Source organism: Malurus melanocephalus, unplaced genomic scaffold (genome assembly GCF_030028575.1).
Source record: "Malurus melanocephalus ecotype Western Australia unplaced genomic scaffold, MMel_1.1 scaffold_11, whole genome shotgun sequence".
Taxonomy (NCBI): domain Eukaryota; kingdom Metazoa; phylum Chordata; class Aves; order Passeriformes; family Maluridae; genus Malurus; species Malurus melanocephalus.
In genome coordinates, this window is record NW_026623243.1 from 2,062,929 (window position 1) to 2,085,603 (window position 22,675).

Genomic DNA, 22,675 nt, shown 5'->3' on the forward strand with positions numbered 1-22,675 from the left:
AACTAAAGAAGGGAACACAAAGAGACAAGGAAACTACTAGCTAAGGGCAAAAGTAAGATTGCTTATTGAAATAATGCAGATTAGTTTCAAAGATTAAAGCAAGTAACAAGTGGAATGAATGCTATGGTAAGTATTATTGGGTTTAGGAGAGTGATGCACAAGAAGAGACAGAAAGAACTACTCAGGATAATAAAAAAGGGAGTGTGATGCTTCTCTATTGTTATGAAGCCATGCTCCATATATTTGACATTCAGATGCCCACTCCTCTGTGGATGGACAAACACCTTAGAAACTCACTAGCAAAATATACATCTTATACTTTCAATCTACAGATTTATGAAAGGAATAACCATCTGTATCATGGATATGAAATCCTTTTGCTTTTGCTCAAATGCTTTTACATTGTAAATCTAAAGAGTTTGAATCAGACGACTATGGAATTAATAGCATGCAAGGATCTTCCTCATGTTTTTCTCCATCTTCTTATTCTAAAGATCTAGGATGCTGCATTAGGYATGATGGTGTTTGGTCAAAGGTTGGACTTGATCTTGGAAGCAATTTTCAAGCTTAATGATTCTCTGATTCTGTGATCCAACCACAAAGCCCAAACAACAGGATTATAATGCATAATTATCCTAAGGTTAGTGGATGACACAATTACTGACGTCTGTGCAAACTCAGTTCAGCTCATGGTGMATTTATGGTATGATACTTGTTCCAYTACCCTCAGTACATTATTTTTCTACACAATGCATGAACTTAAGGATGAAGTGGTGATGAAAGTGCTAAGAAAGGGGCTGGCAACTTTACAATTCCTACTTCATTTGTTACAGCAACTGGAGCCTATGTACAGAAGAGATTAAGGTTAATGAAAGTAAGAGAGAAGAACAGTATCAAGATTACTATGACAAAAGTAAAAAGCTAAGCCTTTGTAATTGCTACAGAGTTTSTATTATGCCAAGGAAGCCATACAAGTATGGTTTAGGGTCCCTCTCTTGGTCTTCATTCATCAAGTGTTGCACACAGCTCTCTAATGCCTTGTATTTGGGAAAAAGACCCACCAACACATCCCGAACTGCATTAAACAACTAGSGTACACTGAATAAGATGAACACTGAAATAAGAATGTGCTTCACCTTTCTCCAATTCTCAAACACTTAAAGGGAAATCAAATACCAATTCACTTCACTGGGAGTGAGGAAATAAGTTCTTATTTGTGACTCACTCAGAGGTAATAAGGAATACAAGAGAAAAGCCAATGAGGAAATTAACAATTCTATCATCGTGGCAGAGTTTGCGCATTGAAAGAAAGGCAGAATACAAGCCAAAACTCCTGAGTCAAGTGAGGATAAAACATTACAGGTTTAGCCAGTACCAGCAGGTTGCGTCTTCCCTCTCTTTAACAGAGTAACCATTAGACACCAATTCTAAGACATTAAGAACATCCACAGTGARCAATAAAAAAGAAGTTCCAAGAAAAATCCACCTACAAAAACTCCTCTTTTGTCATGAAGATAGACTAGACAAATAGATCACAGGCCTGGCTTATATATTGGGAGATGGAGGGTTCATCCTCCACAATCTCTGCAGAGCACTGATTCTGGCCAAAAGCCCAGGTACAGTAGGGCAAATCACTAAATTCTGTAATTCATGAGAAATCATCATAAAATGACATGCACAAAGATGCATTTCAAGAAATATTAACAGAATTGTAATTAAAACTAGGTAATTTTTCAGTTGTTACCAAGACACTTAAATCTTTATTTCTCCGCAACAAATAGTAAGCAAACKAAATCACTCTCTACTCAGAGATTGAGGATTCAAGAGAATCCTCTTCATTAAGTTCTTATTAGCTCTGACCATTAGATCTTGCCAACACCTCTGTTACTATGAGGGGAAGTTATCCATTAGTAGCCAACAGTGTAACTGGGAGCAGGAATTTTAAAAATKTGCTTGCTATCAATGCCAACTTCCTGGAAGCCCCCTGAAAGCGTATCTGGGGCAGACAGAATGTGAACACATGTTTTAAGGACTATATATATGTATCTGTCTCACTGGTAAACACTACTTTGACTGACTATGGCCTTTGCTACCCATGATGGCTTTTCAGTCAGTAAACTAAGAGAAGGTGATTAAGGCTGAAGATAAAAGCAGAAAAAAGTGAAGGAGTAACTGTAGAAAGTGCAATTAGAAATCTAATTAGTGTTGATTTTTTTTTAAATCATACCTACTATGCTGGTTGTGGCTGAAAGAGAAACAGTTCCTCTCCCTCCCAGCTCATTCCCAGAAGCTGGCACCAGGCTTTTGTGTCAGATTTCCACCTGCTCAGATCAAATATGAAAACTTCCAAAGTACCTGTTTCTTAGTCTGGGGTAGTCAGAACATTACCATCCAGGAAAAGACACCTTAGTGACGCTACATCATTTCAAGTTAGAAAGTAATTGAACAAGCTCTCAGCTCATGCATCTGAAGAGACATAAGACTGTGAGGATCTGGAGGTCTGTTAGGACGGGAAACCACTTAGAACAGCTCAATCTTTTGATGAAAAAGGAACTGTGCATGAGAGGTGAATTAAAAGACCGTATCTTTAAATACTGCAACATCATCTTGGAGAATGATGAAGTACCAACTAACAAGAAGTCCAGAACGATCTCTTCAAAAAAGTGATGCCAAATCAGAATGGTGAGGTCCCTGACCTGTCCCACATCAGATGTCCTTAAGTTTGTGATAAATAGAGGAAGTGAGACAATACTATTTTCCCATAAAAGAGAGTGCATACATAAATTTCCTGACAGTGGTCTTGTTTGTTTTCTTAATGTGCACTTAAAAATCCAATATTGACCTTCCACAGCCATGCAACTTTTCAGTTCTTCTATTTTGACCAGCTCCTTTCTATTTTCTCCTTTTTCACATATGTATTATAAAATGCACTCTGTTTTCAGAAGCAATAAGGTTTTTATCTCCATTGAATTTCTGAAATGAGTGTAACCATATAACGCTCACCTTGACTCAGAGAAAATATTAAAATTTAGCATAAAATTCTCCCATCTGAAGTGAAATTCATGAACTTCCAAAACTAATCACACATTTCAAGTACTGATCAGCAACACAAGCTTCAAAATATAAATACAGTTTAATTCTACTCTTATTATATATACAGATGATCCTAAAGAAACTTTATACTAATTCAGAATAGGTTAGCTAATTTCTCTCTCAATTGTACTTATAACATAGAGGAGTAACTGAAGATTCTTTCTGAATCTTAACAAGCTTTTTCTTAACGACTTCAGTCGTATAAAACTCAAATACTGAATAAACCTTACCACTTTTTACATTTATTGTCATGGGGTTTTCTTCTTTGCTCTCCTGCTACAGCATATCAAAATGTACATGGTTAGTACTAAAGATATTTATCCCTTTTATCATCCTTTTGTAYAGTCTTAAATTTCCTAGATCTCTCACAAATGTCCAAATATGCAAACTGGTGGTTTGGTTGGCTTTTTCCCCCACTGGACTCTTTCATGACATTTATTAATATCTGCTGTAATTATTTTAYGGAAAAGTAAATGTATAATTATGTATGGCCATGTGGCATATTAATATGCAAAACATGGTAAAATCACACATTTGGTCTTACTATGCAGCTCTTTAAGTATATTCCAGCATTACTAGACTTCCATTCACACCCTGTAGGGTGGTTCCTCTTCCCCATACAGCTGCAGCAGCACCAGAAAAACATCCAGCAGAAGCAGTATCAAATTTATAAACAGTTTCCTGCATGCCCTTTGACTGAGAGGAATAGGGAGGAAGGCTGGAAAACACTGAAGCAGCAGCTGAAGCACACTGCACACTAACAAGCCCAGATGGATTCCCTTTACTGGAGTTACTCTCCAGCTGACCTAAACTGTTCCACAACAGAAGACCTAAAGAAACTCCTCAATCCCTATCAGTTTGAAGAGGAATAAATGGTGCAGGTTTATGCCTACTCTATTAATCTAGCAGTACCACATTATTTTTGGCAAGTAGTTTAATAAATATTATTGTTGCTGAAAAAAATGGCATAGTTAACTTTCAGTTGTGGTCCATACCATAACCATACCTGTTTTAACAATCTGCTGCTTTATCCAATGTCTCCAAATGTTAATTTCTGTAGAACTAAATTATTCCTATGGTCCTCTCATTGCAGAAAAGCAAGGACATAAACCCCAACCCCCCCGCCTCCATCCTGGTACATACCTTTATTCTATGAAATCGAACAATATCTCCAACTTTGTAAATTTTTGGTAGAGAATCTAGATTTCCATTAAAAAGAGTGCACGTTAACTTCACTTCTGATGGGTCCACAAGTGTTACAACTGAGCAATAATCTGTAAAATATAAAAGTGTCTGAATGAGTAATAGGCACTATGGAATTATTAATAGAGATACTAAATTTGAGAGGAACACCCCTGTGGCCAATTTCTTCTGCTATGATCTGTGTAACTCTCTCAAAATTAATTTTTTTACAGTATCATAACAATTGAAATGTGGCCCATCTTGCCAATAATTAGCCCAAATAACTGAAAATTAAATGTGTGATTAAGCACAGCTCTGTGAGCAAGAACACACAATCCTTTTTCKTCTGTCTGCATCAGGCATGCTATTCTTTCAGGTTGCAATTACTTGCTCTATAAAATGAGCAGCATATGTACAATTTTACAAAATAATTTTCTAAAACTTATTTTACATGGCCTTCTGAAAAGGTAATGATTTCTTCAAGCTCTTAAGCCAAATTAAAGTATMATTTATACATCCTTCACTTCAACAAAATACACAAGATAGATATGATTTATATGTATAAAGAATAGAGTCCAACAGTGGTAGATAGAAAGTAAAAATATGAAAAATGCCCTTTTGAAGTTAAACTTCATAGAATTTCACTTCTATTAAGGATCTAAAAAGTAAAATCGAAACAACATACAAAGATGACAATGGAGACCAGCCCAGAATAGAGCAGTACTTGCAGATGACATGAACAAAACCCGCATTTTCCATTTCAGCTTACAGAAGCTCTGAGGTCTCACAAATGGAGAAAAGGCACATTCGGTCTTTCACAACAGGGTAGYGGCTACTCTGCCTGAGAAGCCAAACAGCATCCTGACCCCAATTTCCTGCACCACCTATTGTCCCTCCATGAGACACAAGGTAACTTGRAACCATCGCCATGGAATAGAGACTAGGAAGGAGGAAGGAGAGCTGACTGGAGTGAGGCTGAGTCTCAGAAAGGYGGAGGAAAGGTGCTCTCCCTAAGTGTTCAAATGTTTCTTTTCTTTGTTTCTCAATATGTGAACAAGTTATTAGATCTTTATGTTAACTGGCAATGAAATAAATTCCCCAAATGATATCTGTTTTGCCCTGACAGACAACTTTTCATCTCTTAAAAATAGAACAACCCAAACAGAAGAGAAAAAAAAATCTATATGATCAAAAGCCCCAGCTTTCCTTAGCTATAATTCTATGAGGCAATTAGTGATAATGACACTAAAGAGACTTTACTATCTGGGAACTGAACAAAGGTGCCATAGTTCTAAAACAAAGTCAATAAAATCTCCATCATGCATGTTATAAAGATGCAGACACATGAGACAATGATAGACAGCTTTGAAACAAAATGCTATTAGTCTAGTAAAACTGACAGATTTGCCTTATATAAAAAAAGCTAAAGGATGAAGTAAAAAAAGGACGATTGTGATACGTAAACTCAGTGAATAGATTTCCCTAATGTGAAGACAGGTGCGTAAGCCTGGATTAAAATGCATGCTTCAGAAGAAATATTCTTCCATTTCCAGCACACACATCCTTAAATTTTACTATCATTTAAAGTTTGAATTCCCTAATGATTTGAATGAAGGAAGTGGTGAAAGAAATCCACTTAAGGCTTACCAAGAAATAAAACTTTTCTTATGGGTATAAAAAGCTTCCGTATTTCTACAAAAACTAGTACTGTTGTTCCTTCCCAAGATTTTTACACAGACTGAATAATGAGAAATTATCATCTTCTGCATTCAGAAGCTGCTGAGATCACTCTTTTGCAAACTCCCATCAATGGCACAAGGTCCACATAGAGCCTATTTTGACATTCTATGCTGGGAATGTCACAAATAARCTCCAGTCACTGGCTGACAAAACTGCACGTATTTACGACTGCGATCGAAGGACTCATCGATGTGTTTCTTTGGGTATGAATTCTAGAGGTTAACTTAACAGATCTGTTCCAARTATGAGCAAAATGAGCAATTAAGCAGAAAAATCCATATGGCTCATAGATTTACAATCCTTTGGGGACACAGAATAACATGCTACAATGCACTGATATAATCCAACATCAGAATCAAGAGGAAATAGCAAAAAACATTCCACATTAAAACTGTGGTTACTCTCTGATGCTGTGATTATACAACCTAGTCAGCTTCATACATGTGCAGCTGCCTATTTAATGGCAGAAGTTAAGACASTGCCTCAATTTTCTATGTAATTAGCATAATCAAGTACGACTGATAATCATCCTAGTCAAAGCAGCATAAAATATTACACTTGCTTTACATGGCCAGGAAACACTTTCTACATAATATAGGTTCTCTGTCTCTGTGATTTTAGTTTTCTATTCCTCACTATCACCTCAAAACATCACTTCTACAATAAATCTAATTAAAATAGAGGTCTTTTAGAACAAAACATAACGACTGATGCTTTTAAATGAAATTCTCATTCAGCAAAGTCCTTTTTGAAGTTTAAAAATAAAAAGCCATCTGTCATTTCCAGCTGAAATGTGAAAATTGTTTTGTTTTCCACAGTAGCAATACAGATCACTGAATGAATTTATTTTTCTGAAAAAACAGTGAGTCAAACTCCAAACAGAATTGCTGAATTTAAATAATGTCCCAGTGTTAAACAAAAYAATATAATATCATTGGTCACACTTTTGACTTTTCTCAATATACTTTCCAACAAAGCAAAATCCCTTCATTACTAAGCTAATAAACAAATAAATAATGGAAGTTACAACTTGGAATCAATTTTCCTTTACTGGAGAAATGCAATCCACTGATTAAGGAAATCCATTCATTTTCTTTAAAAGAGAATTTTTACCACTGGTAGATTTCACTTGTAATAATCAGTCTTAAAAATATGACACAATGGGTGCTCAGATCAGTAAATTTATATGCTATAGAAGAAAGCTTTTTACTTTCATACTAGATTTTCTCAGTAAAAGCAGTGAATTTTGGTTGACACTACACAGAACTTCAAACTGCACCTACCTCTTTATAAACATATTTAATTATCATGAAGCAGTATTCTCACTCAGGTTTAATATCATGTGAGGGACCACCCGCCACAGACAGCTACTTGTAAGGATGCTTGTAAGACAGAATTGGTGTTCATGAAAACAAGGAGACACAACTGATGTTTAATTTAAATGAAAGTACAGAGTGATGGTCTGCATGTGTCTTGCACGCTTTTTCTATTCTTTAGACTAGTAATTATTGCTTTTTAAAAATACAACTGGTGTAACTTGTTAATGAGTTATTTCATTTCATAAAAAACCCACAACTATTTGGTAATCAGTAGAAGGTTACCCTATCTGCTTGGAGAACCTTGATTGTCAACCTTCCAGGTCCCGACTTAAACCGGTTTGAAATATCAATCTCCTGCAACCCTGTAACAGTGACTGAAAATATAAAGTTGCCTCCACTATCATGACAGTCTAGGYTCATTCTTCAGGTTACAGCTTTCCTTTCATAATGTTTTAGCATTTCCAACCTTTTAGGGACTGTTATGCCAGTCATTAGCATGAGCAGTAAGTCAGCATTTCTCCACAGTGTGCRCAGGTAGATAAAAAAACAAACACAAAACCCCCAAACCCCACAGATTCACATACAAATTCACTTTTCAGTCATCCTAAAAAAAACAGAATTGCTACAAAAAGCTTTCCAGATTCCAGCCATTGACACTATAGGACTAACAAGTTGTTTARTATTTACTGGTTAAACATTTATTTTGGTTTTACTAAGGAACTCAGCAGTACCTGACAAATACACTTGTATAAATTTTTCAGGTGGAAAACAGTAATCTAATTACACATCCCCTTTTGGGCAATCATATGTATTCTTCAATAACATTTAGGTGCAAAACCCACTATCCTGAACCAATTCCTCCTTCAAAGAGATAAAAAGGTTTTTGGCAATGTTGTTAGCAGTCAGAGACTCTAATTAAAGATTGCCTTCTGTTTCTTTTATTTCAATGCTCAGAAAAAAAGAAGGATTATTGTAGCAAATTATTCTCTCTTCAAAATGAAATGAAACATTAATGTTGTTTTCAAGAATTACTGAGGCCATTCAATACACAAGTGTCTGCASTAACACCAAGCAGCTGAACCTGCTAATTTACCATTTACATTTCAACAAGACAGGAAGAAAAATAACAGAAATGAACACACACTCCTATGCATGTGTGTATATATATGTACATCCAAACAAATATTGCAGAAACCCAAAACAAAATCTTTAAAGAATCAAACTGCTTTACTAGAGCTTGTTTTTCTAACATTGTGATATACTTTGGAGACACAAACAATTTAGTAACTACCAGCAGCATCTGGTTAAACAGATGCTTCAATGCCACCATTTGTGAATTGTAGATCAAAGTAACCATCTTGAGATTTCTATTAACTATTCAACTATTTTTTTTAAATTTCCTTTGAACATCTTATCTTTATCTTCTATACTTTAAGATAAGAAACAGTGGTTATTTGAAAAAGAAATGCATACAAACCACTGTTAACAAAAGGGAAAAGAATATTATTCTAGTCTCTAGGGGTCCAAAAATGAAATCACTGTCTTTACCTCTGCAACAGTTATTTTTAAATTCTGTTCTGCAAAATTTAAATAAATCCTCAATATTTTGATTTGGAACAAAAACCCAAAATGGAACATGGTATTTTTAAGGAAAAATTACTGCAGATTTAACTGAGTCTGCTTCCTCACAAATGGATACCACAACATTCTGTGATGGGTTTCCTTTGCACTCAAAGTTGGTTTGCTACTACTTACTAAAAATTGACTATTGTAGCTCAAGCTGACCAAATGGAATAGTTTAAAGCCGAGTTCTTTTTCTCAGCTACATAGTTTCAAACAAATTCTGGGCTGTTTGATGAACTTGGCTCAAGATCAAACAAAAATGGAAAATAAAAATAAAACTCAGGGCTTCAAAACACGTTAAGAATCTGATTTATGATTATTAGACTGCATTTTGGGCATGTAGAACTGTTGACCTGGAAGTGGTCAAGCTTTACAAAAATGTATTTTCTGAAACTGCTATCCTTTATTAATTTTGATTCTAAAAAAATATTTCATAAAAATAAAATAGAAGTTTAAAATACAAAGTTACAATCTACATGCATGTCTAGGTAGGATAAAATCAAATTTTAATTCAATATGTGACATACAAATATACTGCATATATCTATGATAACATGCTAGATGGAGGTTTCCACAGGAAAACAGGACATTAATTCTATGACATTGTTAACCAGCAGCAAGGATTTTTCTTGCATTCTTCCCTGCGTTATGGAAAACAGTGACTCATCTGAAAAAAAAGGGGTTGGGGAAACAGTAGTGTCAAGCTGCAATGTCCTAAAACTTTCATGGTCAAGCATATAATCTCTSTAATTGGACACTGCAAAGAGAGAGGCTCTTTTTTCCTCTATGTAACTTTTCTTTTTTACTTTCTAWTTTTTTTTTTAMATCTCAAGGCTACATATGTGATATATCCTTGGGATTAAGGGAGCTGAGACACGAGAATATCACYTTTGTATTTAAGACTCTTAAACTATTGGGGAAGGACAGTTAGAATACAGTTTCAAATACTTCCAACTGATCTTCTAGCAGACAAAATCCCCATCTCTCATACCAAGCAAGATTTGAAGTACCTCCTTGAACAGTTTTCAGAATTTGAAATGTCGATAGATGAGAACTTTACAAACTATAGGCCTTGAACAAAAGCATGCTTAGCTAAAACAGCTTTCTCTGGAATAAATAATTTATGAACATACTGAAAACTTATTTAATTCATTATTGTTTTAGCACTCACCTAATACAATAATGGTAATAGAAATTATAAACTTTGAATTATAAATTATATAAACTGAAGAGACTAAATTAGGTACCACTCTGGTGGTACCCACTTTCAGTGGGAACACAATGCAAAGCCTCAGTCTTAAGCCTTAATACRTGTAAGAAAGAGCAGCATCTTATACCTCAGGACATATGTATATAGAGAATAAAGACCCATGTGGAWTAAGTACAGTGGCCCCACTTTCCATGTTTCCAGTGGGCATCAGCTTAAAGCTACACAACTCTATTTACACAATGTCAGACAGAGAATGTCTAACTGAAGTATTGGGCCAGATCCAACGCAACCACAGAATTTTCTGGCAAGAACCATTTCATGCCCTGACAATGCAAAACAATCACTGACTATTTTGCACCCTCTCGAGCAGACATCACTCTGGATTGTGCAAAAAAAAAAAAAAAAAAAAAATCAAAAAACAACATTGAAATATTTGACTGGTTAGTAAATAATTTTGCTCAAAACCCCAAATTAATTAAAACTGCTTTAAAGATTTTCATTATAAAATAGCAAGTGAATCACAACTATCTTAATAAATAAGAAACATCAAAGTGTGTTCCTGTTCTCCATGGATACTGTGGTGTTATTTCAATAATACCAACTGAATTTACACAGGGAAGACATATTAGGAAGTTATTAATGACATTTAGGCAAGGACTAGTTCTTAAATAAATAATCATATTCCCTATTAAACTTCTACTTTTTATGAAATTGAAGTAATTAATTTATTAAATTACTCAGTTGAAAAAACAAAATCTGTTCTGGCCACTTCAGAGACATGCAGAGACATGCTACTTTCCAAGTTAGTGCATTTAACTTCACTGTTTTTATGTACCTGGAAAGAATGGCTGCCCTAATGATTTCCACAATCACGGTTTGTCTAATTAAGATATTCCGAGTCGTCAGTACCCCAAAGTCTTGTTAAAGTAGCTGGAAAAATGATAAACCTCCTTTAAGAACTTTCTTCATTTGCTGCCTCCACCAGTCAYCTAAACTGACTGATATCTCTTACCTTTTTGTTCTGTTTCCTTGGTATTACCTGGTCAAAGCTATAGTCAAAGAATCATGTGAATTTGTTGCTTTGATTTTTAACAAACATAGTAAGAAAGTTGTGTCTGGAGGAGATTTCACATCTCTTGAATATAGTACATACCAGTTCCTTTGCTAACATAAGGAGGCTTGAAGAACTTCACAACGCCATAGAAGTTCACTATAGTTCCATCTTTAAGATGATTCAGGGGAGTGTACACATATTTTGGCACAATAGACTGAAAAGGGATGATAAAATGAGGGAACAGAAGAAAAAATTATCCAAAAATTCATATAGAATTTTGTGGTTTAGCATAATTTATCTTCAGACATGTTTATTTTATCTTTAAAAAAGAAATAAAGATTATCTATTTCTTTATATCTTATTCACTCTGGATTCAGAAAGCACACAAGAATTTAATTTCTTTTGTGATTGAATCTTCCTAACAATAAGCCAACTAGTTAGCTCAAGTAAGCTTCAATAGAAGAACTAGGTGAGTAAAAGTCAGTACAATAAAAAACAGTGAAAGAAAATTTTTTACTGATCCCTTTTAACATGTCCATCCAGTGGACTTTTTAAAGCACACAAATAAATAGCTCTGTATTTCTGCTTGGCAGTGTCATTGCACAGAATCATTGTCTTCAGCTGGCAAGGCAGGGGGTTACCTCTCACAGGCTCTGTGCACATCTTTCAATTAAAATACCTCAGTTGCTGGAGGATTAAAGAAATTAAGGACTACTTTTTACTATTGTCCTTTCATCTTAAGGTTGCAATATATGCTGATTAGATTGTTTTAAAAAAATACAAATTCTGTCAAACACTGATAACTGTGGTTTTCGTATACTGAAAAAATGAAACTCCATATAAAAATAATATGAAAATAAGCTCTATCACCATTTGTACTGAATCTTTAATGTCTTTATAAAGAACATTAAAACTTCACAAATGAGTGACTTTAATATACTATTTCCTGTAGAATTTTAATTTAGACACATAAAGGCTTGTTCCAGACAGTAATCAAAACAATGTTAAGACCAATACCTGAAGTCTGATTTTAAATCAAAAGAAGTTTCATATTTCCTTTTTTTTACAGCAGAAGCATACAATCTTGGTTAGACCAATAGTTACCTTTCTAGTTCAAATTTCCTAAACATGAAGTCGGTTTGGAGATCAAGATGGGAACTATACTACAAGTATAGAAAACTTTTTTGATATTTTATTTTGTGTTCCAGGTATATTATTTGCAAAAGTAAAAGCTAAATGACTGCTGGGACAAGAGTATGGAAGTAAATTAACCAGGAACAAAAAATTTATTCCATACATTCTCATTCACATGCAGTTCACCTCACGTGATTTTAAAATATCCCAAATGCAAACTCACCGCCGATGCAGTTTCTGAAGCAGCAGTTGCTCCTGGTTGAGTATAAATCTGTGGAGAAAAAAAAAAAAACAAACTCTGTGATTACAACATTGAAGGTACTGCAAATATAATAACATTTGATAATTTCAAAGCAAATACAGTGGTACAAAGAGATATTACAGTAGCCCTACAGACATTTTTTTCTACATGAATTGCCTCTGAATCTAGTAAAATTTTAGCTACAGAAAACAAAATAATATTTACTCAATTACACTCAACCAAAAGCTTCTTCAAAATAATACACACATTTTCTAAAGTCACCTAGTTGAATATGCTGGGTCACATTAATAGAGCAGTGTTCAAAAGTTGGAGGCCACAAATTTAAAACTGCCCCTGCTTAACATAGGGCTTAAAGGGGTTTAGGTTTCATACATCTCAATGCTTAAAGCAGGCAGATCTATTCTCARTGACTTGTTACTTTCCTTTGGGGAAAAAAAAAAAAACAAATCAGGGCAAATTCACCAGAATGGGATAAATTTTATCTAAGATAATTCCTAAGCTTTCTGAGCCTTACTTATAAGCCAGACTTATTTTCAGCATAAGGCATTTTAAAGAACTACTCGTGGTGATTTGATGAAAAGCCAACACTCCCCCTCTCTCTCTGTGACGGAAGCAGGGCTCAGCTGCCATCCCAMGGCCMCAGCCCAGSCWGGCTCTGACAYSGCCCCACATCACAGCTCTGCACTGCCTCAGCACTGCACACTCCTGCTGGGGATCTGCTTTTGCTCTTCACCTCACCTGCATTCCTGAAGCTAATTTTATTTTTAACCAGCCAGTGAAAAGTTATGACTGAGAAAGTRAAACACACACAGTCTGCCCATTTGTATTAAGCATCCAAAGTATGTGTCAGTAAACAAAGTGCCACGAGCTCCATTCTGGGATCGATAATGATATAAATACCTCAGCACTACCTAGGCACTCACTGAGCTGCCCAGTGTCTTTGGGATTAGACTGKATGCCATGAGGTCTTGCCAATGCTCAGCTGAAGGCCTCATGTAGTTCCCAAAATGTAGGCACTTTTAGWTTAGAGGCACCTGTGCAGACTCAGGGCACAGTTTTGCTATCTATGATATTCATTGTAACATACTCTTTCTACCTAYAGATCATCATCATCAATGGATAATAGATGTCATGAAACAGTCTGCCCTATCATTTTGAACAATTTTGTTTCTCACTGAGCAGTGTGCCAAGTTTTAGTTACCTACAGAGGTAAATTTCAAAACAAAAGAGCCTTTCTGAAATTTAAAAAAAAAATTCTTAAATTTAGGACTTAATTAGACAACAACTATACAGATAAAAAATAAACAGCACTGATGTGAGAACAGTACAAAAGAACAAATATTTTACTTAGGACAAAAGGGTACAATTCTCTTTATAAAATTTAGATTATAGCAATCCATATATTTGAAAGGCAACAACTAATGATTTGAGTTAAAGCAGCACTAATTCATAGCCCAGAGAAAACTGGAAATTAGAGACCTGAAATCACTCTTGCACTTTCTATCTTGTCCGCATTATTGAAATGTGTTATGCACAAGAGTAGTTTAAACAGCCCTAGGAATCTATCTAAAGTCAAAGTAAAGTCAAATTCCTGCACTTAAAAAGTAGAAATTTACCTGAGAAATAATCTGGTTTGGGTTATTATAAAACTACATGTGCACCCAGACACAAACATGTCTGATGAACAAGGTAAAATAATCTGTAGCTTTTCAGTTTCAAATAGATTGTATTGTTTTTTTTTCTACTGTAATGCAAAATGTTAATGTAACTATTTTGGACATTAAAGGAAAAAAACAACAACTTGGGTAACCACATACATAAATGGCTGATCCAGCTTCTTCAGACACTTCCAACTGACAACCATGTCTACCATCCTCTGTCACTTCAGGCAATTTTATCACCTTAAATCCTGCAACTATGAAGATTTCCTATGGGGACAGAGCAACAAACAGAAAATTACACAGATTCTATCACGTTCTATTTTGAGAGTATATGATGTGAAATTTCACCCAAAAGTCTCAAGACATTAAATAAACAAAAATCCTGAACAAATTGTAAAAATTGCCTCTAAGTTTCCCAATTTAGTTCTTCTGCACATGGAATTTATACTTACAACAAATGCCAGAAAGTTTTTTTTCAATTCTGCTAAAATTTTCACACTCTTGATGCTACTGTAACTGAGTGCTATTTTTGGCAAGGCCTAGGGAGGAAGATTCACACTGAATAAAGCAGAAGAATCATTCCCCTTTGAATACACTAAAGACYGACTCCTTTCTGGTTAGCTTAACTGAGGTAGAAAAGAAACCATGCATTGGATCAGCAGTGATAAAACATTTTTTTCTTGGAGCTTCCTTCTCATCGAGTTGAGAACTGCCTAAAWGCTGCACTTGCAAGAAACTCTTCCTTGTAAATATTTGGACTGGACCAACATCTTCCTTAAGGGTCAAATAYATGGGTCAGCCAATAGGAAGTTTTCATATTGGCTGGTAGCAAGAGACATTACAAACTTCTCTGGCATCACTCCTGAGATTCTGTYACACAAAGAAATTGTAACTATTTTCATTTTGGTACAAACTTCCTCAGACACCATAAAATGAACAAGAAAAGGAGGATTTAAAGGGTACATAATTCAAGTCCCAGCAGCACCTCATGTTTTTAGCAGCCTCACCACAAAAACAAACAAAAAAAACCAAACAAACAAAAGCAAAAAACAAAACAAAAAACCAAACAAAAAAGACCTGAAAAACTAAAAATGAAGAAGTAGGAGAAGATAAAAATACTTCACGTAATCAGAGGTGATTCAAAAAGCCACCTGATACAATGTAAAGCTCCTTTGCTATCAGTCAGCTCCCTTGCTATCAGAACTGTACAGAAAGGCTGCGCCAGTGTCCTCCATTCCAACAAACACTTTAGACTTGGAACCCTATTTCTATTCAAGCTTCTAACAAAAGCACTTTCATAAAATTTTACTGAATRACTTTTGTTCATGTGTTTATTTGATTACAACAAATGAAGGGGTTTTCTGATTAAAGCTGACAGTTTTAGCCAAATATTGCACTTACACAGTGCTTTTTTTGCTATTTCAGCAATCTGACAATGTTACTCTAAATGATTTAAGATCCAAAACTTTAATGTTTTGTGCAAGAAAAAGAGAGGCTGCTAGATTAAATGACAGTGATACATTTAGTTATTAAAAYATTGGGGAAAAAATTCTGCAGAAAACATAAATTTAATCAGACAGTTTAACTCACAATGAAACTACTTAAGGCATGGTGATTTTCAGGTAGTGTCACAAATGGGAATACAATGTATACTTTGACTAAAAAGCAGTATACAAGTCACCTAGAAGTAAGCCATACTCGAAGAACTCATTCTGGTTTTACTGCACTCTGAACACCAAAGGATTRCTGCCCATGAGCTGTAGTTTCCTACTCATCTTTTTAGTAATGATCTTTTTATCTTCTAATTGCTGCTCAGGGCCTTGCTCAAGATTTGTATTTTTATCAGGACAAAACTGATTTGTTCATTGAATTAAAAAAGATTCTGCAGCTTGCCTACTTAGCAAATTAGTTCAGGAACTTCCTACCCTGGCTTCCCCGTCAAAATTCCATGGAATTGAGAAATCTGTACAAAGACAGTAATTTGYCCAGAGATGTTGTGGATGCCCCATCATTGGAAGTGTYCAAAGTCAGGCTGGAGAGGGCTTTGGAGCAATCTAATGTAGTGAAATAGGTCCCTGCCCACAGTAGGGAYGTTGTAACTGGTTGATCTTTGAAGGTGCGTTGCAGCCCAAACCATTCCATAATTTAATGAGAATGCATATCACAAATCAAAAAGCACTAACATGAGCTCATAACGTATTGTAAACTAATTTTAATTTGGTATTTGGCTAATACTGAAATGTCAGTAAGCTGACAGGCACTCTTATAAAAAGATGGAGATAGTTGTTTCATCTTGTTTTCCTTCATTAGCGGCAACACAGTCTTACAAACGCACAGGCTGACTACTCTTTTACCTGAAGCTAATGAAACCAAGCTTCTATCCCTGACAAAGCAAGGCACCAGCACCAAGTCAATACAAACTCTGTATGAATAGTTTTGAAATTTTTCAAAAATCTTTTAACATAACTAAACTTTTAAACTAGTCTAACTAGTCTTTTAAATTAATCTAAGATACACCTTATCAAATGGCAAAACATTCAAAATATAAGTGGTGACTTCTCTATTATCTATATTCATAATCCTTTGCTTGCCAAGTAAACAGCACTGATAAAAAGACTTTCTTTATTTCAATATTAGTGCGAGAAAGAATTTACATAAGCAAATAGGTTGGTTTTTTTTTTTTGTTCTAGTTCATATTTATAGATTTAAAGGGACTGAACAGGCTATTTCTAATTTTAGGGATAGGTGGACCAAGACAAGACAAGAAGTCAACACAGATCTGTAAAAACAACTCCTAAAACAAGAATATGTATGTATATATGTTCTGGTGGTCTTTTTTACCCCATGGCATATAATTCTTGCACAGTCCTTTGCCATTTTTCCATATATTAAAATATTGATGCTGTTGATCCGAGAACGCAAATTTTCAGAATCTAGAGGGAAAAAAAAAAAAGATTCCAATCACTACACCTTCTCCAAAACAAAATAGCAATGGAAAGAAATTTGCAAAGCAAGTTGATCTACAGAGTCTAACACTTCTCAATTAATCTACAAACAGAAAAGGTACTAACTATAGGTATGTTGCTCAGAATGTTCTTCCTAAGAGGACCATTTAAAATATGATGCTGTACACCTGTGTACATTAAACAGAAATGACAAAGATTTCCATTTGGATAATTCAATGTAWAGTATTAGACAGACATTATCAAGCCACATTAACACAGATCCTACCGCAGAATTTATTATAAACTGAAGATATTCCAGGACATAGACATTAATTAACAGCCTTTCAGGAGGACTGAAGCAGAAATTATGTTGTTGTTTTAAGCGTTTTCAACCTTCCACTGTTTCAGAAAAAACATCAATGATTTAGATGTGAAAACTTATGTTTATGTGGAGAATGTGTAGGAACTCTCCCGAACAGTCACTGAAATCAGCAAGACTYAGGAAGGTTAAGCACCCCTCTGAGAACTCTGAAGACAGCAGGGAGACTGACTAAGATCCCATCAGCTTCATTCACCTCTGCTATCAGCAGTCACAAGCAGTGTCACCAGGCAGCACYTGCACACCCCAGGCCTGCTACTCAGGCAACAGGAGTCAGGATGCTCAGAGGGAGCAAGTGATGATTCTCCAGCCACTGGAAGGAATGAGATGAGAATCAAATGGAAGGAAATGMAAAGTTCCTTGAATCCAACAGACTCCTAACAAATTACCTCCTCCACCTTCCTGACTGGAAGGGGTGATAATCTTAAGACCTAAAAGGAACACATTATTTTTTCGTATCATTTATTACATGATGAAAAACTYAGGTCTTTCAAAGTGCTAATTTAGCTACTGATATTCAAATACTTGAGTAGTCAGGTGAAATTGTGCTTTTTTAATGCTTAGATTAAAATAGAATGAAACACAAATATTTTGCTGCTAATCAAAATACTGACCTACATTAAATGTGCACTAATATATACTAGTGCCTAGTATATGCTATGTATATYATGTGGTAACTATTATGTGTGCAATTTTCTTAGTCCTGCTTACGATAAGCAGTTTGCAAATACACTATTAAAGCTATACAGATATCTAATACATTTCCAGGACAGCCTTTCAAAAAATTATGCAACAAGATGTCCTCTGAAAATAAAGACCGTATTGCTTCCATTAACTTACCTAGCACAAGTTTCAGACAAACTTTTTTTGTAGAAAATGAACAGTTTTAGGGAGTATTTTATCTGTAACGTTTTATTGAACACCATACAAAAGCAAGTACTACTGATGTAGTATCACAAATTTAAAATGTATATTTAAATGTAGTACCTTGAAGAACAATCTTGAAAAAGTCTGTTCCATCTCCGAGTTTGGTTAATGGGTATGAAAGAGTAACTATTCCCTAAAAAGCAAAAAAAAAAAAATAAAATGTCGTGAACTAAGACTGTATGCCTTTAAGTTACTGAAACAATGATAACAGCTCAAACAYCTGTAAGAATTTAAAGAATAACTGCAAATTGTCATCCAAATTCTTAACAAAAGAAAAAAAAATCCTTCTACAGACAGCACTAAAAAGCAACATTCTTGAGATATAACAAAGAAGTATTGCATGTCAGTAYTACTTAGATGCTACTGACCACATGATAAGCTTAGATTAAAAAATAAAATAGCAGCTATGGAACTATAAATGTAACTTTTATTAATTAAAAAAATAGCATAAAAGACTAGAGTTTTAGCACAAAAAYGGAAAGGCATCTAAAGAGGTAGTGATCAAAATCTTAGAAGATACAGACCTCCAAAAATATTGCCAAAGGATTGCAACATAAATATCAGAACAAAATCACAGTCAAAATTCCTCCAAAAATATGGCCAAAGGATTGCAACATAAATATCAGAACAAAATCGCAGTCAAAATTCCTCCAAAAATATGGCCAAAGGATTGCAACATAAATATCAGAACAAAATCACAGTCAAAACATAAGAGATGCATACGAAGATAAATAATCTTCTATGAAAAAAATACAGCTGTGAGAAGATTATTACAAAGTTTTGAAACTTTGTAGTGTCCCAATTATTTGGCAAGAATAATACAAGTGCTCTAAAAAATGCTATGATTTAACAATTAATTAAAAATACTCTTCTTATTGGGATGCTGAAGTAACAGTGAGGCAAAAATCACTAGCAGAAGCAAAGAAGACTAGCAACTTCAGTAATGTTAACACYTCTTTGGAAAAAACACATCTAGTTAGAAAGACGGTATCATCAACAGAACCAAAAATGTCAGTCAAATGTATTCTTTCACCGTGTGGCAGGTAAGGTACTATATCCTGCTCAATGATAAAACCACAACAATTGGTTCAATAAAAAATTAAAATATTGAGAACAGACTCTGTAAAATGTTTTTAAAAACTACACCAACAGCAGAAAAATTGACAAAAAGGTTTCCTGTAAAAAGAGACACAGGCAATCTATCTATAAATATACAAAAGCCACATWAAGAAGAAAATCAGTTAAACTCCAGTGATTTTACAGTACATATATTCATTGGGAAGCTTGACTTAAATGCTAGCAAATGCCTCTTAATCCAAATCAGAATACAATATGCAGCAGGGAATTGTTACTCTAGACGCCTTTCAGGGTAAAATTTGTCCTACAACATGCTAACCGAGGAGTAATYGAAATCAAATTCAACAAGACTTTACTCTCTGTTTTATAAAGAAATAATACAGCTCCACAAAACCTTCACATTATTTGCAGATGCTGATTTTCAAAATAATTTGATAATTAAATCTCTTTACAAAACTCATTAGTCTTCTCTGTGAAGAGTAGGAACSTAGCTGTTTAAAACAAAGGTTTCTCACTTGTTTTCAAAATCACAACCTTTTTCAAAATTTCACTTTATGTATATGTATATACACATAGATATATACATATGTCTGTACACATAATGGTTCTTGTTGAGATTGTCTTGAACTGTAATCACAGGTAAGCAAAAGATTACATTTTTTCTTGTAATAAAGTCTTTGCAATGGAACAGTCACCTCAGGAACACTCAACATCTACATATATATTTTTTTCTTCATAYGAAATTTCAGTCTGCACCAGCACATTATTTAAAAGTGTAATAGATTGATGGGGTAGTGACTGCTTTTTGACCATCTTYACTTTTTACTTTTCCTTTTATATACCAGTGTCTTCCAAAGGGTTTTCAAATTCTGTAACCACATTCTTTGTTATAATGGTCTGGCCCCTCCACTTTCCTTTGTATACCATACACCTGCACTATAGTTCTCTTCACCAGCTACTGCCCACTTCCTCATACTGCCCATTGCTTTCTCCACATGCCTGAAAATTCTTGGGCTTTTAACTTAAAAAAAATTATCTTAGCAAAACTTTCTCAAACTGACTCCTCCCCCACAAATCCTGCACTACTTACTGAGTTCAGAAGCAAACTTTTCCCAAAACCCTCTGCATTCCATTTGCCTCTAGGCTTACTCTCAAACTAACCATGTACAATCCCTCTAGAGAATGTTTCTCCCTCCTTATCAGCCCTCACTCCCTCAGTCTGTTTCTACAGCTGATCTGGTAGCTGATTTTCAGCTTTCATTCAGCTTTGCCACTGCAAAACCCAGAGGATGATGAAATAATGGGAGAAGGCATAATGTTTAGTTAACAGACATGATGACTGAGGAGGTATGAACATTGCTTGTGCTGTTTTTCCATAAATTACAAACTTGCAGTTTTCAAAGAGATGTCAGAAGAAAAAAACATAAAGAATGAAAGGACTGAGGCACATAAGTCAGACAGAGGCATCCCAAATGTTTTTTCTTGCTTTTCCCAGAACACATTTCATAAAAATCCTCCTCTGCCCTTCCCTCCTTGTCAAAGCAGGACCTGATCCCTATTTTGGCAAGTCTGGAGTGACAGGGTGCCACCACTAAGATAACCTAACATCAGTGCATTCTAAGRTTCACTTCAAACTCAACTGCAGAACTGGATTTTCCCACACATTTAATGGTGCATTAGCACCAGCTTTATCAGCTCTCCAGTAGTGCTGTTTTTATGCCAAGCTGTTTTAGTCACCTACTAATCCATGTCAGCAGCAGCATGAAGTTCTCTTCACATAAAGTCTGAGAAAGATATTCTACACACTTGCCCTTTCAGAATCAGCTATAGCACTGCATGTATGCTTTAAATCATCATCTGATAGTAATTGCTCTGCTTTCCTAATGGAAACATTTATTTTGGCAGAAAWGTCTTCTAATTTATAATCCATTTTTTTCTCCTTCACCACTTCCTTCTGAACAGGAATTCCTGCTCTTCCATGTCAGGGCTGCTTGCAGATATAGATCTTCAAAGCAGAAAAGTCTATATATCCAGCAGGTGAACTGGGACAGGAAACTACACCCTGAGGAATAAAACCTGTTTGCTAGCAGCAGTGGTTATTGATGTTTCCATTTGTTCCTTTACAAGACCTAAGGGAGGCTGGATCATTCTCAATCAAATCACCTCCTATACCACTCAACTGCTGCCTGCTTCCAAACAGGGCAGTTTTGTTCCTTTTCTGTACCGAAGTGCAGCACTCCTGCTGTCAATTTGACACCACAGTGAACCAGTGCAGAGTGAGAGCAGCAGAAAATCATCTTCTCTCCATCAATATGGATGGTTTTCTGCCAGTCTCCTTCTCATGAATGATCTCAATCACAGGGTCACATAAGCACTAGTCTTGGAACTGGGAATATACAGCCGTGGAAGCAAAAAGGGTTTTTTTTGAATACAGAAAAACATCAGTTCAGCTCATATTTTAAAAATGTTTGTGGYTTTTTTTTGAAGGATTCAAGACAACTTACGTTTTCCACAGAACTAGCTTTTTTTATTCTTGTTTTTTTAGTGACTGACTGAAAGCAAGTCTGGGTTAATGCCGATTTTCTGACACATAAGCATCAGGGATGCCTAAATGAATTCTCAGAGCCAAAGACAAAAAAAGTTAAACAGGATAAAAAAAGAAGACACTCAAGAATTTACACTGCATTTTACAGAGAATGCTTGTTTCAGGCATGAAAAAGGTATTTCTGCATTTTACTCGCACAGCAGGATTATACTTTCAATCTGAAATATATTTGAGATTACTGTCAAATGTAAGTGGACACTCGGTAATGATAAAAAAAAAAAAAACTAATTGTGTCTTGATGCTGGAAGTTGCAACAAACAACATGTTTCATAAAACTGGATATTGTAYTGTTTCACACAAAAGGAAAAATACTTTAGAAGCCATGACTCTGTAATCTGATCTTTGACAGGATTGAGGTGCTTATTACTACTTCTTTAAAAAAAAATACGACTTAACCTCTCCCAATCCCTCCATTTTCAGCATTCTGCACATTGTGTTTTTAAATTGGTCCACAACTTACAAAC

The 22,675-nt window shown here is 35.1% G+C and overlaps 1 protein-coding gene across 1 annotated transcript in view; it reads right to left on the reverse strand.

Moving 5' to 3' along the window:
• The window catches only part of POT1 (protection of telomeres 1), a 59,247-nt gene that overhangs the window by 29,552 nt on the left and 7,020 nt on the right, over positions 1 to 22,675 (reverse strand). The window contains exons 4-9 of the mRNA XM_057378679.1: positions 18,590 to 18,662; positions 17,120 to 17,211; positions 14,435 to 14,545; positions 12,579 to 12,626; positions 11,321 to 11,435; positions 4,237 to 4,367 (exon numbers count right to left, since the gene is read on the reverse strand). Of these exons, the coding sequence (XP_057234662.1) occupies positions 4,237 to 4,367; positions 11,321 to 11,435; positions 12,579 to 12,626; positions 14,435 to 14,545; positions 17,120 to 17,211; positions 18,590 to 18,662 (570 nt within the window). The remainder of the gene's footprint in view (positions 1 to 4,236; positions 4,368 to 11,320; positions 11,436 to 12,578; positions 12,627 to 14,434; positions 14,546 to 17,119; positions 17,212 to 18,589; positions 18,663 to 22,675) is intronic.